The following is a 21861-nucleotide window of genomic DNA, read 5'->3' on the forward strand; positions in this document are numbered from 1 at the left end:
TCTCTGAAGCTTTAAGTCCTCCGTTCTAGCCCTGTGTAAGACCACACTATCCTAATATACCTTGGAAAACACTATGAAGGTAAATTTCATTTCGATACCCTGAACATTTACGGTGGAAATACTTGCTAATATTTTGTGAATATGTTTAACTTACAAAAGACAATTATTAGATGGCTTAAATGAAAAAAGAAAAACAGCAAAGAGGTATGAATGTCCTACAGAGTTTATTTTGCAATATTTTTGCATGTATTGTCATCCATAATGAGAGATAAATAATGCGCATATACATTTCCCCTTTGTATAGCAGGAAAAGGTAACTATTATCATCCCATTAAGAAAGCACTCGAAGAGTACTAAAGCCAAATATGAAATTAAATCCTATCCCATAGAGCAACTGCAAAAAAACATCGACGAATGTTTTTGTTGTTGTTGCTATTTTCACGATTACAGAGAGAGAGTTAGATAGGAAAAAGTCACTTTTAATCGCATAATTTAGCATACCTAAGCCATCATTTATAACAATATTTTTCATATCTCAGTAAATAGAAATAGAAGTTTCATCTCAAACGGAGCGTGTGGCCCATTTTGATTGGGTATGCTTCTGTCTAAGGCGTTCGTTCAACGTACGGTGAAAATTATAGTTATAAATTGTGGGAAAAATACCTATCAAAAACAGGTGTAGAATTTATTTCAAGTAGTGTTATTTTTACACTTAGTTGATATTATCTAGATAACATTTCCATCTTCATGTGGATTTTAATCAATAACTTTATAGTTTCCTTTACTAATAAATAGACAATACCAATAAATTTAAATAATGCATAAACAGTAAATTAAGTTTCTGTGGAGTCCTTTGAAATGATTATTTCTTTTCAGCTGGTAAGAATAAAGCTTATGAGTATTCAGTTTTATATTATAAGCTGATTTCGGTTAAACTACATGCAAGTGTATATCTACAGTATTTTTGCATATTCATTATGGTTATTAAGAAAATTGTTTAAAAGAAAATCAGTGTGATCTTTTCTCTTAACGAATAACGGCCAAGAAAGTCGTAAATATGTATGTGCCTCAATGACTGTCTGGTATAATATTACACAGATATACGTGTTTCGGGTTGACATAATGCAAATACTCCTAAGTGGAAACTATTTCTAATGAGTCATGTTGTTCAAGAATGATGAACAAAAATACTGTCTAATATATTATTGTTAGCGTTTTCCAGAAATATTAATTGAAAGATTTCAAATGGTTTAAACTATTCTAATTAAACCTTATTGATGGTAATGAAAATATTGCGCCCTGTCGATATTTCTAAATAAAGAGTATAATTGTGTTACATCATGTCCATGAATTATAAGTCAGAAAATTATTCCGTATACGGGACACTCAGAGTACAAGGGAATCATCTCTTTTTAACGCTATGAGAGAAACAAAAATAAAGTTCTATGATATGTGTAAGTACATGGACAAGTTAACAATAGAAGAATGATCCAATATCTCGACATGGATGCTTTAACCTCTGAAATAATCTCTAGATAAAGGTCTTAAAGATTAAGTATGTTCAAAACTACCAAGAATGTACTTGATTCCCTGGTGTCCTAAAAATTTCATATTAGCATGGATTTTTACAAGACTAGAACAAGACTTCATATCTACATTCAGTGAAATTTTAAATGTATATACTGATAACCTTTTAACTGACTCAGATCAAGTTCCCATCCAGAAAATGTTTATAGCTCACATTGCTTAATTAAGAGAATAACACAGAGTACGAAATTTTCGAATGCCAAATATCTAATGTTGACTCTATGTGGTTCGGATTCCATGTTAATCAGTAGGTCCCGTCTCATATAGCCTCGCTCCTGAAGGGACGTTAACCACAAAATCAACTCACCTAATGCTGACTAAATATATGGTTTGGCTTCATTTAAATTTAGAGTTCCTTTTAACAACTATGGCTATTTGAGACTTTATCCACATTATAAAACAAACCGAACCGCCATGATGCATTCAAAATTCTATGTTCTCCCACCGGGTATTCAACTCGGAACCATGCACACCAAAGGCGCGCACTATAGGCAAAGGGTCGCTTGGAAGGTTCTTGTAGGCTTTCATCTTTACTTTTCTTCGCAAGTGCATATTACGATTAAATTAGTCTCTAGCGCATTTTCGCTGCTGCTTCAGACTTGAAATTCCACGTACTGGAATAAAACATTAATATGCATATTTATATATAGAATGAATAATCATTCTGTAGCAACTGAAATATATAATGATCAATCACTGAAATAAGGTAAATACCTTCAAGGAATGTCTTCAGTGGACTGTCCCTACAAGCACACATACTTTTATAGCACATATGTACAAGTATACATAACAAGATCGGAGTGGCCATGTTAGCAAGATGGCCACTTGTTGCTCTTTTCAATCTGCTATTCCATTATGTAGACACTATGAGCTCATCCTAGTTGTTGGATCATAAATTCGTCCCGAAAATAAATATTGATTTCTCCTCTGGCAATGGTTCATTGCCTGTTAAAACCAGTTTTAATTAAGTTGGTGCAGGTAAATATGCCATGTTAAGAGTTTTGGATTTTTATGGCCTTGATTTTCATGAAACACAAACAACAGGACATGTGCGTTACAGAGTAGCCTTTTCCGCATATAGAAAACAAAATGTGGCAATGATGCGACTGACTTCTATTTTATACCCAAGGTAAAAGAAAAAAGTGTTACAAAGTGGCGTATTTACCAACACGTGCAAGTAATTACACCAAGTCTACGATGCTACTTGAAACCTGTAAAAAATCTTGCAACTACTTACATTGTCTGTATTATACGAACTCAAATATTATTACAACATGTCTGAAGCAAAAATATAATAACCAAAGTACAAGTTGGAGATAAAAAGATAAAATGTAAAAACGATAATCTCAGAGTGGAAATAAAATTCCAAACTGAAAAGTTTTGTCCATACGAAGATAAACAAACAGTGTCACTATACTGTGACAATAAAAACTACACAGATATTACATAAAACATGAGGAATAAATGAAAACAAATTGTCTTCTGCAGTCAGTCCTGCAGAAACCCAGACGTATATCGCTGCATTATGCTTGATATTGATTCATTAGCCATGGTATCACAATACTGAAATTACACTTACGAATCAGTGTTCCTAGATGGACACGAAGTAAGACGTACATTGCTATAAACAATCGGCAATGTTCTGAATTAGCACGGTACTAATAAGGGATTCTTACTTCTATTGAAATAATAACGTCCTTCCACGGAACCTTCCCAAACCAAACAACACTGCAGGTTGGTCTCCGCGCTGTCTCCGAGAGCATTTGTCAAGTCGGATTTGTTCAAGACCGTCTCACATATTGGAGGCGCATTTTAGCGCATTTTGTCGGACACGTCCCAGCATTGAACACTGCGTATTTAGCTGCACTGGCGTATATACCTGCAGTTACCGCACTTTTTACTGTAGATACATTGGAATCATTCGCATGAGTCATTTGACTTACAAGTGTCCCCATTCTAAAAATACCTCGCGTATCTCCTACTTTCGAGAAGTACCGGTAGCCTTTTTGAATCCGTGATCTAGTGTTCACTAATACTAACAAATCTAAAAGTATACAAATTATCGGTTTACTCTCGCTACTGAATGATTATCGAAGCTAGTAGTCATGCACTACGAGTTATGCATTATATCATTACGGTATTCTGTAGCAAATAGATCGAATCCTCTGTTCACAGGAAGTGGTAACATTACAGGCCATATGAAATTTAACTACCTAATTAAAAGTAAAAGTTACTTCACTAGTCAAACAAACCAATTACGTTTTGTTTTAGAATAGGAAAGATATATTAATCATTGCCTTTAAATTCATTCCATCATGTGAAAGTAGCACTTCCGTTTCAGGACGCTGGAGTTGATGAAGGAGTGCCTTGAAAAAGGAAGATATAAATAGTTAATAGATAAGAGTTATAGAAAAAATTCATATTACAACAATATATGAACTAAATAAATATATATATAGACACATACAGTGGCGTATTTAGTGGGTGGCTTCTGGGCTTAAGTCCCCCGAAATCTTACTTACTATAGTAAAGTGTATGAAATATCTCGTAGAATTTTCACATTTTCAGGAACCCCCCCTCGAAAGTTAGCAAAGACCTCAAAACAAAATCGTAATTACGCCCTTGTACATGTATAAACGATATTGCTTATTAACGTATATGAAATTATTACATTTTCGGATGTGGCAAGTTATATTGTGTTATTCCATAATAGAGACATTTCCATTTTCCACTGAAAACCCCATAGCTGTACAGAAAATTGACATCGGCTAATCAATGTAGCTTTTCGAACTGAAGAAAAACATACCTTAATTATCAAACTGACTCAAATATTTCAAAAATTATTGCATGTTGAATTTAACATTAGGGTATATGGAAAGAAGTATTTTTTATTATTATTTTGAAAGAACGGTAAGTGATAGAAACGCAGTTCTTAGGAAGTTTCCAAGAGACAATATCAAGGCACATCCAATGGTACTAGAGCAGGTTTCCGGAAAGTTCCCGAACATTGCTTAAATCGGGATGGAATTTGCTGCAAAACCAGTTCCAACATCAACACAAAAGCCAGATGAGGGAATTTGATGCAGCATTCGCTTGAAACGTACGGTTGAAAAAACATTGTAAGTAAAAGCAATTATGATGTGGAAAAGTAAGGAATTAAATTAGCAATATTTAAGGATAACACCGAGCCCGAGATTAGTCTCGATGTCGTTTTGGACTAGCTATCATCCCCTATTATACACTGAGAAAAATCTGTTATCCGGACAGCGGTATATTGTACAAATATACGGAATCCTCTTGCTTAATATAGAAATCAGTACGGAGCATACGTTATCCGTATGCTACATAGGCACTGCCCTTAGATGTTACATCTAATATAGGATGTCTGACATCTAACAGTTTTCAGTATGTCACATGCATATACTTATGTTACATTTCCCAGCTATATGTTATATGCATCCATTTGTATGTGAGATCCTGACCACCTATATTGTTTCATAGGGAAAGTACGTATAGATGGAACACTTATACTGAAAGTATTATAAAACGTGCGTTTTCAGTTATACGCCTGCTTTACGTTAAGTCCAAAACGCATGTAACGTACCTTTATAATTACGCCACATACACTTTTATCTCAGTGTAGGCCCTATATCTGGAAAACTACATAAGTGTACCCAAACCCAAACTACCTCTTAACTCACTATGATGTCCTTATTCCCTAAAAGATACGGATATTACATTTAGGGTCCGTTCAAAACTTTTGTGGTCAATGATCTAAAAACTAATTATCGGCCAAGATCCCAATGTGTTGATCCATTTTTTTAATTATTTGTAAAACTCTTGTTTCTGTAGATAAGATACGTCTACTTTCAAACAAGTTCATCAAATTCGATCCCGATTTAAGCAATCTTCTGGATCTTTCCGGAAATACACTCTAGTACTATTAGATGTGCCTTGATATTGTCTTTCAGAAACTTCCTGAGAACTGCGTTTCTATATCTTACCGTTCTTTAAAAGGCGAAAAATGCACTTCTCATCATAGACCCTAATGTTAAATTAAACATGCAATAGTTTTCGAAAGCGTTGACGCAGCTCGGTGATTAAGACATGTTTTTCTTTAGCACGAAAAGCTACGCTGGTTAGTCGATGTCAATTTTCTTTACAGCTATGAGAGTTTGTCAGTGGAAAATGGAAATAAATCTTTGTACGATAACTTATTTACTTTCAATGGAAGACATTCGGTTCATTAATTATCATGTTTCCTAATTTTTCTCCCAAGTGAAGATGACATAATTTTCTCCATTAATACAAAAACAGTTTCTCGATATGTTTTACAGTTGTTACTGGGTATTGCTACAAAGGAAAGAATGAGATTCGTAAGGTTGAAAAATGCCAAAGCTAACACTGCTTACTACAAAGAACATATCCATAATGTACAGTGACGAAATATTAACATTGAATGAGGAAGACGCTCCTCGTGTAGAATTGCACAAATAAAAGCTTGAGGTCACATGAAAAACACTACTTGTCCTGTATCGACGCACAGCAGATACACTGGTATCCCTTTTAGGTTCTAGTGCCTATAGGTACTAAAGTAGTGTCTTCATTATTCGATTAAAAAGTACCAATAAAGCTTTTTACTTAGTTTTTTTCTGTTTTCCCAACATAGAGGCACTGTAGAACACATTACGTATGGTTTCGTGCCTTCCTTCCTGCATCGAGATATAGGAGTTGGTGACGTCTTAATTTCGAAAAATTCCGATAGGTCTATTTTTATTACTTTAGCATACTTACTTTTGCACTTAGAAGATTGAAATTTCTTACAAACATTCAGTCCATCGAGTAGTATTTATTTGATTTTAAATATTTCTGCGTTAACACAGTGGGGCGAACACAAGGGCAAAAATGTAGGAAGAGGGATATTTTAACCAAAAAATCACTTTTTGGAGATTTTAAGCCCCAGATGCATGATGGAGACATGTAAATGGTATCTTTTGATTCTCTGTTCTATTCTGAAGAAAAAGAAGTACAAAACATGACCCTAGCATAAACGAAGCTGTCACAGAAAATGTTTTACCAGATATCAGAATCTTTTGCGGTAATGTGGGTATTATGGGAAACATTTGCACATATTTTGCCGCCCTTACAGTTCACGATAGAAGCTCAAAATTGTGTACACACATTTGTACACGTCTTAGTACATTTCAGTTGATTTTCAGATCTCTATGTGAACACAGAAGGGAAGCAGAAGGGTTCAAAATTTGAAAAAAATCAGAGAAAATCCAGATTTCTCTCAAACTTCCCTCCCCTCAGACACATGATAGGTAAATGTAAATAATACCGTTTGAAAGGATGCTTTATTGTGAAAAGAGCGAGGTATAAACAATGATCCTATGATAAATAGGGATGGTGCTGTAGCAGCTTGAAGGGAAGTCTATAATTTAAATAAAAAAGCCAAAACCTATCCGTACAAATGCTTGAAGGGCTTGAGCTTGCTGATTCGGCAAAAATCGGCCCCACCCTTATTATTGAAGATGGGAGAGACGATTTTGGTAAATTTAGGGTTAATGGATTAACGTCAAATATTCGAAGGGCTTTAGCTAAGAGATGCTTTGGAGAATGGGATGCGTATCCTAATTTGTGCCTCACCCTAGAAGAAATATATTTCACAGAAAGCGATTACCTTTGTTCAAGACCAGGTAGTACTTTCTAAAATCTGGTATTCAATACATTTTTCATTCTTTCGTACTATTTAGCCTGTAAGGCTCACTCACTCTAAAATTACTTGTTTTATAAATATTAGTACAAAGTAAATCCTGACAATTATTATAAATAACCACATTAAATTTCTAAGAAAACACTTAAAGAAAATGACGTTTACTCACTTGAAGAATGTTGATGTAGATGTTTCTCTGAAAAAAAAAGTGTGACGGGTGTTTATTTACAAAAAGAATTAATATCCTTTACAATGAAAGGACATTTGGAAAGTCGTGGCTTCACACATAAAGACGTATTATCAAGTGCATTCAAATATGCAATATTTAAATGTATCATATTTAGTAGAGCCATTATTAAGACTGGCACAGTGGCTTGATTGTAGAACACTTATCTCTGGCATGTGGAGTCCAAGGTTCAATTCCCGGCCAAGAAAGTTTCAAGTGGGCAAAATCGTGTCTTTAGATTTTATCGTCGAAGAGCCGTTTATTCCCATATTCTAGTACTATCATTTTTTTCACTATCATTCACGTGTCTCAATCATCCGTCTCCCTTACCTTAAAGAACATAATCGACGGAAGTTAAACTAAAAGATTTATTTTCATTTCGTTTGCTATTATTGAGTATTAGCACAATAATTTATGATTACCCTGTACATAATTAGCATTTATGTCCATGAAAGGATGAAACGTATTAAGTATTTTGCTGATATTCATCTACTACGGACGGCCAAAACTGGTTTTTAGAAATACCGGAAAGCGGTTTCTAGCAAAAACTGCACTGAGAAAAATCCGTTCTCCGGACAGCGGTATATTGTACAAATATACGGTATCCTCTTGCTTACTATAGAAATCAATACGGAGCATACGTTATCCGTATGATACATAGGCACTGCCGTTTGATGTTATATCATGCCGTTGCAGGATGTATGACATCTAACAGTTTTCCGTATATCACATGTATATACTTATGTTACCTTCGTCAGCTATATGCTATATACGTCCATTTGTATGTGAGATCCTGACCGCCTACATTGTTTCATACAGAAAGTACGTATAGATGGAACACTTATACAGAAAGTATTATAAAACATGCGTTTTCAGTTATACGTCTGGTGTACGTTAAGTCCAAAAACTACAGGAATTACGCATGTAACCTATCTTTTTAAGTATGCCACCTACAATTTTTTTTCTCAGTGTGAAATCAGAAAAAACCGACATTTCGGTTTTCTGCAAAACTGGTTCGGATTTTCAATGAAACTGGTTTCGGTTTTTCAATAACCGGTTAAATTATCACTGAAACCGGTTTCCGTTTTCTCAAAAAAACAGATTCGATTTTTCACCGAAACCGCTTTCGGTGAAAACTGCTTTGGAAAACACACTAAAACTATTTCTGTGGAAACGGAATCGGTTTCCAGAGAACAACGAAGTACTATTCTGTTCAGAAATAGAACCAGTTTTGGAAAAACTAAAACCGATTTTGGAGAAAATCGGAACCGGTTTTGAAGAGAACCGAACAGGGTCAGGTGAAATCTGAACTTGTTTTGCATAAAACCGAAATCGATTTCGGCGAAAATCCTGTTTTAGAAAATTTCGAAAAACCGGTTTCGGTTTTCTAAACACCTGAGACCTAAAAACCGGGTTTTGTGAACACCACTATCATCTGTATTTGTTTATATTCATTACATTTAATCCTATAATCTTTTCATTTCACCAATTCTTCAATCATCGTCTCTCTTAGTTTAAAGGGTATAACAATGGAACCATATCCTCCTTGGTGAGGTGTTACCTTTCCCTCAACAACTCCGTTTGGAGTGTGTATGGCAACTAATATTTCCCAGCCATTTATTTGTAATTTTTCAATAACTCGAAGTGTTTTACACACATTGCTTACTATCACGTGTCCTGTTCTACCTGGTCTTATTTGTGAAGTCCCTGTTGTTAGAATTACATTTACATTTATTTGAGTATTTGTAGGAGTGTGTGCAATGTATAAACAAGACCGCTGAATTGTGATATGTTTTAATATATAAAATGGTGATACCATCCCTCTGACATCTTTTCAACCTCTCTTAGAGTTTACAGCATAGAATCTAGATGTTATCTATGGCATAGGCTACCTTTAACTAGCGTTTATGCAGATGATTAAGGTTGTGGGAAATGTGCTTATGTGTGTAGGATGCACCTATGCCGTACGCTTACATAAGTAAACTTGTAGAGTTATTTTATGAGGAAGGACATAGTTACTTACAAAACTACTACTCATATCTGTCTTATGATACAATACATATTTCGTTTATTGCTAAATTACTCTGCAGAATGTCGCGTACCAAGTTTTGGGATATCAAAACTTTCGAACCATAAATACCAATGGAATGAAACTGCCACCCAGGCAAGCTTTATCTGCGTATATATTTTCGACACACAAACCACGGGGAGGGACTTCGACAGTTTCCTCAAAAATGTAATAAAGTCATACAAAGATTATAATTGTTCTTTTACGAAACATGAAAAGTCACAAGATGGAAAAATGTGTGGCATTGTTTTCAGACGAATAAGAATATTAAGTTGTATACTTGGTAGAAATGTATTATTCTATCGACAAAAGTCGCAGACATACTACGACCGTTATAATGACGTGTAGTAGAATCACTTGTTTTTCTGTATTATGGTGTAGTATGATAACATTGACTGTACTAGATGGGATTAACAAGTGTAGCTGGTCACTACCTATCCTGCGGTACTGACTAGCAACTATAAACTTACACGCAAATAAGAAAACTTGTAAATCATTAAGGAAATCGTTATCAAGGGTAGAAGGATATTACTTTTCCTGAGTGATTTCCAAGTTTCTTGTTCGTTTGCATGAGTCTATCCGTTTTATATTTGGTGAGAACCCACGTATGTTCTCACCGTCTGGTACAGTCGGTCGTAACACGTGATTTTTTTCGCATGTTATGATCAAGGTCTTGGAATGTCTGCATTTGGTGCTAATGTGCCTTTTGACAACGAATTGTTCCCGCTCAATCTATTCAGTAAGGTCCAATTCGTGATATTTTACGTTTCGTAAAATACTTTCATCATCTTTGTATGTCTCTTGCATTCGTGAGAAACAATGTCGAATCTCTAGCCACAGTTCACATCCATAGTTCACATCTCTAACATATCTACATAGATAATTCTTCCTTGGGTGTCAGTTTCATTTCATTCATACTTATGATTCAAAACTCTTAGTACTTCAATTTTCGAATTTTGCAACTTTCCTAATACCCTGTATAACGCAACAAGTATTCTTATCCAAATGTGAATCTTTAAGTAAGATAAATATGTGTTAAATTCAATTAGGAATGTGGCGAACGTTCGTTAACGACAGTAATAATTTGGAAAGACATAATTTACTTTCCCAAATTTTCTTGTAAGTTATCAATAAATATGAGAAAACCTACTTTTATATATATAAAAAAAGTCTTTTTGTGAATCAACCAAACATTTCTTTCTTGGCTCGCGAACAATTACAAGATACGCATTAAAAACTATGTGTCATCAAGGAGTCAGTGAGTAATGCAAAATTACAGCTTGCTGTATATTTCAATCTATCTTTCTTGAGAATGATGAAGTAGTAGCTAGTTATGAATCTGATGCACATGATAATTGCATGTGAAATCCTTCCTGCACATTGTAATCAGTGAAGTAATGTCACCCAAGTTCAACAAGATCTAATAACACTGCTCTACAATGATTTTGCTGTTTGGAAACTATTAAGGTTTTCTTGATGTTTTTGACCTGAGAAATCCAAAAATGTAATTAGTTTTGCCCTATCACGTAGAGTTTTCTTAAAATAGAGGGGAGGGGGAGAGGAAAGTAGCCTTTTATATGTATATTTCGGAAGAATACAAATAATATTACTGATTATAATTACTAATATAAAAAGATACTTTTTATGCCATATCCTTCTGACTATCTTTGAATTTGCAATAAAAGACGTTCAGTTAATCATTGTGCTAACATTGAAAAAAATATGTACTGTATCTGGTAGCACTGAATGGTATCACAACGCGTTACACGTCGGGAACGCAATAACAGCGCTGTGCAAGCTGTGATTACGAGAACTATAATGCAGAGGAATGGAGGCTTTTCATTGATTCCAACAAGAGAAGTCTGAACGGTCTGCCTCTTCACAACAGCAACCAATAACCCTCTCTATACCTAATATTCATTCTGTGCATTTAAAGGAGACTTACGAAAATATGGAAATGTTTTTAAAAACAATAAAATATGAGTATCATCAGTGGTTATTCTGCGGCGATCTGAAGGTGATATGTATGCTTCTTGGAAAGCAGTAAGGTACACCAAATATCCATGCCACATTTTGCGAATGGAACAGCAGAGAGCGCGATAAACACTAAACTCAAATTGATTGGCCTGTCAGGGAAAGCCGCAATATAGGAAGTAAAAATGTGAAAACCATCTGCCTCGTAGACTCTTCAAAAGTCATATTACCACCTTGCATATTAAACTGTGCCTAATGAAACAATTTGTCAAAAATCTGAATAAAGATGGGCAGTGCTTCTAGTGCGTAGTGACAAAATTCCCAGAACTTTCAAGTGCTAAGTTAAAAGAAGGAATATTCATTGGTTCTCAGATTAGAAAGTCTCGGATCAGTCGGACTTTGAACATTGCATGACAAGTGTTGAAAAGGAAGCATGAAGTGGATTCATGGACGTGTGTCATAATTTTCTCGGGAACAACAGAGACGAAAATTACAAGTATATTGTGTCTAATATGCTCCAGAAGTTTAAAACATTAGGGTACAAAATGAGTCTTAAGATTTATTTTCTGTATTCACATTCAAACAGCTTTCCTTCTAACTTCGGTGATTAAAGTGAAGAACATCATGAAGGATTTCACCAGGACATCAAAACAATTTAAAACCGCAATCAGGAACGTTGGAGAACAACAATGTTGCCGGATTATTGTTGGAAGTTGGTACGTGAAGATTCCCGATCTACTCACAAAAGGGAGTCTAGTTTTAGGATCTTTCAAGTGAAAAGGCAGAGACGAAAATGAGGTAAGTTGTTTATCAATGACCTTCAGCGACGTAAATAGGCTAGTTGTTGCCTGGGGGCAAGAACGCGTCTTAGTTTCCCCCTGACCAACTAAACCAAAACGCTCCTCCAAATATTTGTCCAATTTGGGCCCTCCCAATCTGGCTCCCGGGGCACAAGCCTCGTTTGTCCCCTAGTTACGTCACTAATGACCTTAATTAATTTGAATATCCATGTTCAGATTCTGACGCAAAATAATGTTCTTTTGTTAGAAATATGTAGTCATAATGTTACTCTATATTATCAGCGTTGCTGTGTAAATAGCACAATTTAGGCAATTATGTTTTCCGATTTGTCAAAAAACCTGACGTGATGAGGGGAAAACTAATTTCATTTTCGTAATTAGCAACCTCAAGCTATTTAAAATAAGGTGTCATATCAAAAACAGCTTTTAAAAAGTTTTATTTTGTCGAACAGTGTAATCTGCCGCATTACAGCGCAAAGCATGGTGCTATCGGAATGGCTATTTTCTAATCGTGTTATTCTGCTATAAGATGATGATCCTTTTTCTAGTGCTCCTATAAAATTGTAGGTAGGAATAAAGCAATTAGTAGGCTGTTCAGAAAGGAAACCAAAGTAATAAAATTAGAATACTTAGAAAAAATATTACGAATGTATCCTTTCCCGAAATCATGGATCTCCTTTCGTAGGTAGTGCTCAGAGACCAATATTATTTTACATAGCAATATTTTATCTATTTGTTCTACTTCTCCATTGCATATAACATGTAAAATGATTTATTCTTTCAAAACATAAAATAAAAAGCATTCTACTTTAGTACACTTGTTATTTGTCTTTTATCATTACTACTATATTTACTATGACTAGTACAATTACTATCACAACTAATATAAATAAATTTAATATAAAAATGCTTACCTTTTGATCTGCTTGAAGCAGCAGCATTCCGCCTCATATTTCGTACTAAGTGAAAAAGTATTCAACGTTTAAATTATCACAGGCAAGAAACTTCACTTATAAAAGACATTTATAGTAATTAATTTTATATTTCCAATATAAAAGTATGGCTATAGGCCTATATATATATAGTTGGAAAGAAGTCACTTCTAATCTAAAATAATGATTTTTCTTTTGTAACTGCACCAATTATTTTGTCTCTACACTGGTGAGGCGCCCTACAGCAATACTACAGAATTGTTGGGAAACTGGTTTGAGGTATTATAAGTTCCCTCACGCAACAATGTGCACGTTCCTCATGTCATTTTACGTTCCATTAGAAGAGTCTGCTGCACTAAAAACGTTATATAGGGCGTTCCACTTGTAAGAGACCCCGAGAAAAGTTTTATAAAAATTTAAATAAAAGAGGATATGAACCAAATTTGTATATGAATTTTTATGGTTGAGAAATGAAGCTACATTACAAGAGGTGCTGAAAGTGTCCTCCCTCACCTGCATACACAGTTCAACACGGCGCTGCATGTTTGTGAATGTTGCTGCCAGAGCAATAGGCGTGACTGCCTGGATTTCACGGTGGATGTTTACACGTATGACATGTTGTCCCATCTTGCTAATACCAGCCAAGTGTCAGTTCTTCGTCACCCAACTTCAAATTCATGGAACAATACTTTGTATACTTCACCCGTCAAACAAATTGGCCTGATGGTTCACTGCTAAGTTAATGCACAAAACATTCCTACTTTTGTGAATGAAAGGTTCCTCAACGACTGAATACTGGTTGTCACTACTCCAGAAACGTTTGATATGTGAGTTAACGTTTCCTGACATGTCTTAAAGTAGCCACTTATCCAATACTGTTTCACAAGAAACACGCGCTCTTCTACAGAGTATCGATACATCGTCAGAATCAAACATCACTGGAAGAAGTAAGTCGCACGAAACACCACGAACAGTAAGTCAGGCTACACTGAAAAACGGAGACTCGCACAGAGCTCGCGGAATCTCATTGTTGCCACAATTCACAGATTTACAATGCTGCCACGTAGACGAGTTACCTGAGAACATCCGCCGTGTAATCCAGACAGCCATGCCCAATACTCCGGCAGCAGCATTCACAAACACACATTGTCGACACATCGTCGTGTTGAACTGTGTATACAAGTGAGGGAGGTCACTTCCAGCATCTCTTGTAATGTACGTTCATTCCTCAACAATAAAGGTTTGCCATGTGCAAATTTGGTTTCAAATCACTTCTTGTATTAAGATTTTTATATTTTTTCCGGAGCCTGTTACGAGTTAGACACAATGTATTTTCATTTCATATAGCGTGCGTTACCAGTATGGAGCCCAAATGGTAAGTGGCATTGGAAAAATCCACCACTTTAGAATGAAAACTGTGTATTTCCAACAACTTTTCTACCATTTTTTCATATATTTACTCAGAACAGAATTGGACTATGGACCCGGACTTTTGATAAGTCTGATATACAGTGTACACTAATTATTAACTAAGTTATTCAATATCATATATCAATGAAAATTGTAATATTGTAGTAACAATAATAGTTTAATATCATTTTATCTAATTACTTTACGCCCGTTCTTTACTTTCGTTAAGAGAAACAATTTAGAATACAATTTGTTAATGTTGTCAAAAATACCTAGTCGGGCACTTCAAGTTTGTCAACTTTTTACCACAGTTTCAAAGTGTTTTACCTTCATTTGATTCAACCACTACAAACCTGAGTGAAGAAGGAGGATGTGTTAAACAGTTAGTAATTTTAAGCTAAACATATTTCATTCCGAATAAAAATCTAAAAATAAACGTTCATATTTTTGTGTATAAATGTTTGATATTAGTTACGTTATTCATAACCTGCTATGGAATTAATAAAATGAAATATGTAATAATATCATAATAATCACAAATAATTCCTGCAACAATAATAATAATAACATAGTGTAGAATGTTACGTATATTATATGAATAAAATAAAGCATATTTCAACTTTGTGCTTTTGTGCTATCTATCTAAAGTACAAAGGATGAAGATTGCGAATAAAGGAAGCCAACATTTTAACATACCTTGAGTATTGTCTCGTTTCGCTGCACTTCGTTTTGCAATGATTACTATATTAGCAAAAAAAGAAGAAGAAGTAAATTATTGTCACTTTCGAAAGTATGCCACAAGCTCTGTATTAAATATTTTTGAATTATTTTGTTACAATATATTTCGGTAGACATATACATCAATTGATATAGAATCTGAGAGAGAGACGACTGTGAACTTATCTCTGTGGCACATCTTTCCCGTTGTTGTCTAAAGTACTCCTAGTGAAACCTTCAAAATTTGATTATAGTTTATTAGGAATATGAGAGATATATTAAATTATAGTTCATAAAATAGATACATAAAAATACAATTTGTAATAGATAATGGTATAAAAGATCAACAGTGTGGAAGATGAGGTACAGTATTAGTTTTGTGTGAAATATATAATCATACTAGGTCAATATACACCACTGACAAGAGGTTCAAAGAAAAAGAACTTAAGTGTTTTGTAGTGCATAGCAGGTTGTTAGTACCTTAATCTTTCTAAAAGAAAAACATACCAGAGTAGTAAATGCTTGAGCGAAAGTTTGTACTCCTAGTGTTTTTGTTTGAATTAGCAAACTAAGTTGCCCCAAATATTTTTCAAATTGTGGCCTTTTGTTTTTTTAATTTAACATGTCAACAGGATGCAAATGATTACAGGACCTGTAAATATGTTTCCATATGTGTTTGTATTAGTCATTGACCACGTACTTTTATTTCTTTTAAACAAAACGAATATGTCACATTATGTTGCAAGTTTTGTTCTTGTTATATTACATTTATTACTTATTTAATTTTTAAATATCATTTTCAAGAATTGTAATTAAATCTGTTAATCTGCTTTACATCTTAAATTATTACATACCGGTCACACATGGCCCAAAGTTCTTGTACTAAATACAGTAACAGTTTCATACTTAACACTCATTCAAATTTAATTTGTTCAAGTATTTACCTAGTGCAAAACTAATATGATATTTTTTTTATTGAAGTTGACATAGGTTAAAGGATATTATTCATATCCTTTATACATTAATCAGTTTCATAAGTTAAAGCTAATAAGGTTGTACTCTGTTTCCATTAAGATTAAATAAGTGAAAGAAATATTAGTAGTACATCAAACAACATTTAACTAGTTCACTGATCAATTTAATGGAAATAAGGTTTACAGACTGGTAAACGAAAAGTACTTTTCGATGTATTTTGTACCAAGTGATGTTTGCAGAAATTCAGCGAAATGAGATATGAAAATGTATGCTGTCATGTTATATGTCGCTACGACTAAAGAGAACCAAATGTTCATCGATATCTAAACAAGATATTTCAAATAGAATGTACCTTTCTCCAAGCCAGCCTACCATACACTCATTTTCTATTAACCACAATTTATAAGTTACCTCCTTAAAAATCACAATCATCTAGTAGTGCCACTACAAATCAAACTGTGAACGAAATTCCTGTTTTACTTCATCAAGGAATATTAAACAAGAATTTTATCCCTCATTCTGTTAATTGCAGTTGTACTTTTATTCGAAATTCAACTTCATATTAACGTGATATCCGAAATTTCGAATTTTGATAAATTTTTCATAGATAAATATATTAGTTATCAGCTGAGAAAATACTACTTGCACCACCTAAATATTATGAGAAATTACCATTGTTTCCTTTCAAACTACAGTTAGGCACTGTGTAAGCACAACAATATTCTGAGATTCTTATTTTCGTTAAATACCAGCCTTTTAAGATAGACATTACAGAAGTTTCTTGTTTTGGAGTTAAACTTCTTTTTCAGAAACACGTAAAAATTATAGTGAATTTACAAACTAATATGAAAGGTAAAATCCCTTAAGTGTTACTGGGAATCAAACTAGAATTTAAAGGGCGCATGTTGAATGTAAACTCACAAGGAAACACTTGGCATATCAATTTGTAAGAGTGAACACAATACGGAACACAACTACCTTTCTGTTGGCCAATTCTGGTCGCTTTTTCTGGATTGCTTCGTTGAAACGGTCGATTTGTGCATAGTGCAGGACAAAATTGGTGGCTTCTTCAGTTTGAAGGAGCTCATAATGGACAATTCCCTTCCAATTAAACCAAATATTCAAAAAAAAAAGCAATCACAATTGGCCAACAGACAGGAAGTTGTGTTATATCATGATAATTGCGCGGCCATACACATCTTTGATGACTCGAAAGAAACTAGCGGAACTTGGTTGGGAAGTTTTGATGCATGTAGCCTGTACCTTGCGCCGTCTGACTACTCTTTGTTTCGGTCTCTACAAAACTCTCTAGATGATAAACAAAATGGCCGACCGAAACGCCACAGGAAATCACTTGGTCAGGTTTTCCGACGATAAACCAAAGAAGTTTTACACCGAAGGAATTATGGAGCTACCCGAAAAATGACAAAGTTTATAGAGAATAACTACCAATATATATACTTGATTAAAGCTTGTTTTCAACAAAGAAGATTTTTGTTCAAAAATGTACCAAAAAACGCGGACACTTTTTACATGACCTACATATATATTCGACAGTTTATTCTTCCAAATTTTAAATCTGGTTTGGAGCTTTAAACAATTTACTATGTTTCGTATGACGGACTTATAGTCAGTAGGATTTCTTAGTAGAATGAATCAGTGGGTAGTAGTTTATCTATCACAGATTCATACAAGTATTATACTTTAGAGTAGTATTTGTCCAGCAACTTATAAGATTGTAATGTAAACAACTTACCACACTATTACATTTTCTTATTTCTATCTATGCTTATAACTACTAAAGGAAAAAATATAAGAATCAGTATGATGGGTATAATACTAGAGCGTTCATACCTTTCTTTTCTGGTAATGGTTTACCACTTTTCTGTAATTTCTCTGTAGAAAAAGATGTAAATTAACTCAATCAAATACATATGATAATGAAATTGAATTTAATTTGTAATTAGTAATTTAAGATAAATGTATCGAATTTTTAAAATCCTTAAATAATTAATATAAATCTATTAGTGATATTGAATGGTACAAATTAGTGAAAAATCAACAGATATATTTTATATACTTACAACAATCCTTAAATGATTATTGCTTTATTAAATTATTTTAATCATAAATGTATACTGTCAAGAAATGTAGAGAAAGAGAATGAAATATACTTAAGCAAAATTTAGACATTATATATTCTAAAGTACATGTGATATTTTATGCGAAATGCGGCAAACTAGGATTACTTTAAAAGTTTGTACTACTATGCAAAGTTGTTGGAAAAACATAAAACATATTACAACTTAAGATATGTACTAACCTTCCAATAGTTAATGTTTTCCTTACTTTCAAAAATAAGTATGTTAGGTTCAATATCATGTTTCAGTTTACAACCTCAAACAACGATAGTTGAAATTCTGCTGGATTATTTAAAAAGTCAGTATGACTATTTGGATAAACGTAATAACAAAACTCGACTTTAAAATATTGCTTAGTTTTATGTTTGCTTAATGCAGTAGCTCTTGCTTTTGAGAGACTGTGTTTTTGAAAGAAAGATTTTTCTTTTCAAGAATGACAAACAGTTTTTACCTGCCATTTATTTAAAAGATAGTTTGATGAATGGAATAACGAGATTAAACATTCCGCTGCGCACACTATCTTGTACGAGTGTATATATTTTTCTATCAAATATATATATATATATATATATATATATATATATATATATATATATATATATATATGAGATTATTTCAAAATTTAGTAAATATTTTAGGACACCAAGAGAGTATATTTTGTTTTTCCAAAGCATTAGTAATACCCTAAAACCTAGTATTGATATTTTTGATAATAGTACAAGGTTATAAATTGCAAGGCATGGGCTCTAGTAGAACCCATTATTTTCTGGGCTCTATTGTCAATGTTCCTCTAATTATTACATCAAATGCTTCCATCATGGTGTTCTTATTCCACTCCACCTGGTCATCATATCTTTTGTACTTACTCAGTATCTTGAAACTTATAATACATCGAGAAAATTGATATCACTTACGCTTAGTTTATTATGCTAAATAACTTCCCTTATAGTTTTTAAAAATAGCCCCACATTACACTTCGCACACATTATGTGCAATTCCGGAAAATGCTCACAGAACGATCAGTCAGTCAAGTTGAGTCATAAAAGCAAATAATATTAAGCCTGAATTAAATGTAAATAAATTTACCTGGGTATCATAAAATCTACATAGACCTTAAGAAAAAGAGCATATGTTTTACGATCTTATTTACTTTGTCTTTACAAATCGAAATCATTTGAAATTTGTTTTGGTTGCTTTGTTGTCATAGAACTTCCTACACTACACACCTTGATCTCCAATGAACTACAATAATTAAAAAAAAAATCTTTTTACCATTAGTATAGCTGCGCACAGACAAAACCTTAAAATCAATCTAGTAATTTCTATAGTCTAATAATATCGTCCTATCATAACTTGCGAGGAAATGCATTTATAAAAGTAAATTTCATTGCTATATCTATATGTGTTGATGGGGTAAACTATCATTAATATAGGCATTCTCTTGTCATTGGCAGGCCATTTGCCGGAACTGAGAAGCAGGCATGTTTCGTGAATTCAGCTAACCTGCTCATCTTGACGTAAGCTTTTCAGTTTTAATATCGTCCGTGAACTGTAGCTTACTTTACCTCTTCCCTCTCTTTTCTGACACCATACCCTTTCGTACGTCTCCCGTAATACAGTCCCTTGCTGCCAATGTCCCAATCAGTTTGTCTTTCTCTTTTCAAGTACATCTAAGTTCTTGAATGAGCATTACTTTTATAGTATACATAAGTACTAATGGTAGAGACCTCACTACTCTTGCGTGCGATCGCTGGTTATCTCCTAGTTTGTACAAAAACTACTCTATATTGAGTACACATCGTGTGCGTTCGTTTTATTGAAGTTTTTCTGTTTCCACATTTCATACATTATCACCGCCACACTTAGTTTCCAAATGCAAGACGTGAAACTAGAAAACTGACTTGAATTAATTTCGTGAATAAGCAGAGTATTTATATATCGTACAAAGAAGCGGAAATGTCTTGGATTTGCTCCTACCGTCTGCATTAAACCACATCTCCAATCGTACGGAAATGTAGCCTCTTTCTATTTAATGGTGCAATTAATACTGTTAAATTGGGTCAAATAATTATTCAGCACTCATTATTCTAATCTTTACTTGAATATTATTACTGTGATATTACAGTATTTGTTTTCAATATTCAAACAAAAATCCGTTATTCTACAAATCGGTCAAATGATTATTCTTTATCTCAATAATTAATCAAAGAGTTATTCATTATTCAAATGTGTATTTAAACAATGTTTCGAGGAACGACACTTAATCTAATATTCGAAAACGTAATATGGGAAAAATCCATTATTCGAATATTAAAGTAATGAATTATTCGAATTTTAATAACGTTAGTACAATCATAGATTTCCTAGATTAAAGTAACTATTTTGTTCAGAATTGAAGCAGTAAAGATTTATGTTCAAGGTACCTTCACAGCCTTCAGTGCAGAGCTGAAGCACTATTTCTAGCTCCTCCATTGAAATTCAACAATGAACATTCATGAGTTATATAATCGTTAGAAATGATTTCGCGTTTGAGAACAAACTAACATAAATTGGCACGGAAACTTGTTATGATGTCCATGGACTGATCCTCGAGAATAAAGAAATATCATACAAAATACGCTCAGATTCTAAAAATTTTATTAGAATCTTACTATCAGCAGTGAGTCATCCTATTTCAAATCAACCACTGTTGATAAATTTATGGTCTCATATTTTGATAATTTTTTGTACATTGAAAGACATGTTTGAGAATAGTTATTTCCCAAAATAAAACTTTCTCAACCCTTATAGTCAATTTGTAATTAATTACGCAATTAGCTTCAAGGTCACTCTAACACGGCTATTTTTGCATTTTATTGTTTACTTCAATAACCATAAGAGCTATGGAGCTAAAGCCTTGCATCCGTACGTAATTTTGCCTGTAGATTTAAAGTCCGCAATCAAAACTAGTTAATATTGTACAAGTGTAGAGTTATAGTAGCATTTTTAGTCCCAAGTTCAGGCCCCGGAATGAGCATGTGCTGAAAGTTGTACGCAAGTGAAATTTTGGTCCAAAGTGAAGAAATACTTGTGTTTTGCGTGAACCAAATTTGATATTGGGGATTTGAACCTAAGGGCCAAAATAAAACTTCTAATATGTAGTAAATTTTTTAGTAGTAATGAATCTTCAAGTGATTAATACATTCTTCAAATGGCTATTTCAGATAAAAGAACCACGGAAATCACCCGGAACAGCCTTGGAAGGTGATCGCATAATCAGTGACCATTTGAAACATGACAGTTTGGCTGTACATTAATTTTTAGTAGTTGTAGGTA

General features: G+C 33.7%; 1 protein-coding gene across 7 annotated transcripts in view; it reads right to left on the reverse strand.

Moving 5' to 3' along the window:
• Positions 1-3884: 3884 nt before the first annotated feature.
• The window catches only part of LOC145683479 (uncharacterized), a 292118-nt gene continuing 274141 nt past the window's right edge, over positions 3885-21861 (reverse strand). For 4 of the 7 annotated variants that reach the window (XM_081754810.1, XM_081754812.1, XM_081754809.1 and 1 more), the window contains 5 exons: positions 18260-18301; positions 15410-15454; positions 13286-13330; positions 7473-7499; positions 3885-3953 (listed from right to left, as the gene is read on the reverse strand). In XM_081754810.1, coding sequence (XP_081610936.1) covers positions 3925-3953; positions 7473-7499; positions 13286-13330; positions 15410-15454; positions 18260-18301 — 188 coding nt within the window. In that variant the 3' untranslated portion in view covers positions 3885-3924. The remainder of the gene's footprint in view (positions 3954-7472; positions 7500-13285; positions 13331-15409; positions 15455-18259; positions 18302-21861) is intronic. The other 3 variants (XM_081754814.1, XM_081754813.1, XM_081754811.1) reach the window with 1 other exon arrangement.

The sequence above is a fragment of the Thermobia domestica genome, chromosome 4 (assembly GCF_964235325.1).
Source record: "Thermobia domestica chromosome 4, izTheDome1.hap1.1, whole genome shotgun sequence".
Lineage (NCBI taxonomy): Eukaryota > Metazoa > Arthropoda > Insecta > Zygentoma > Lepismatidae > Thermobia > Thermobia domestica.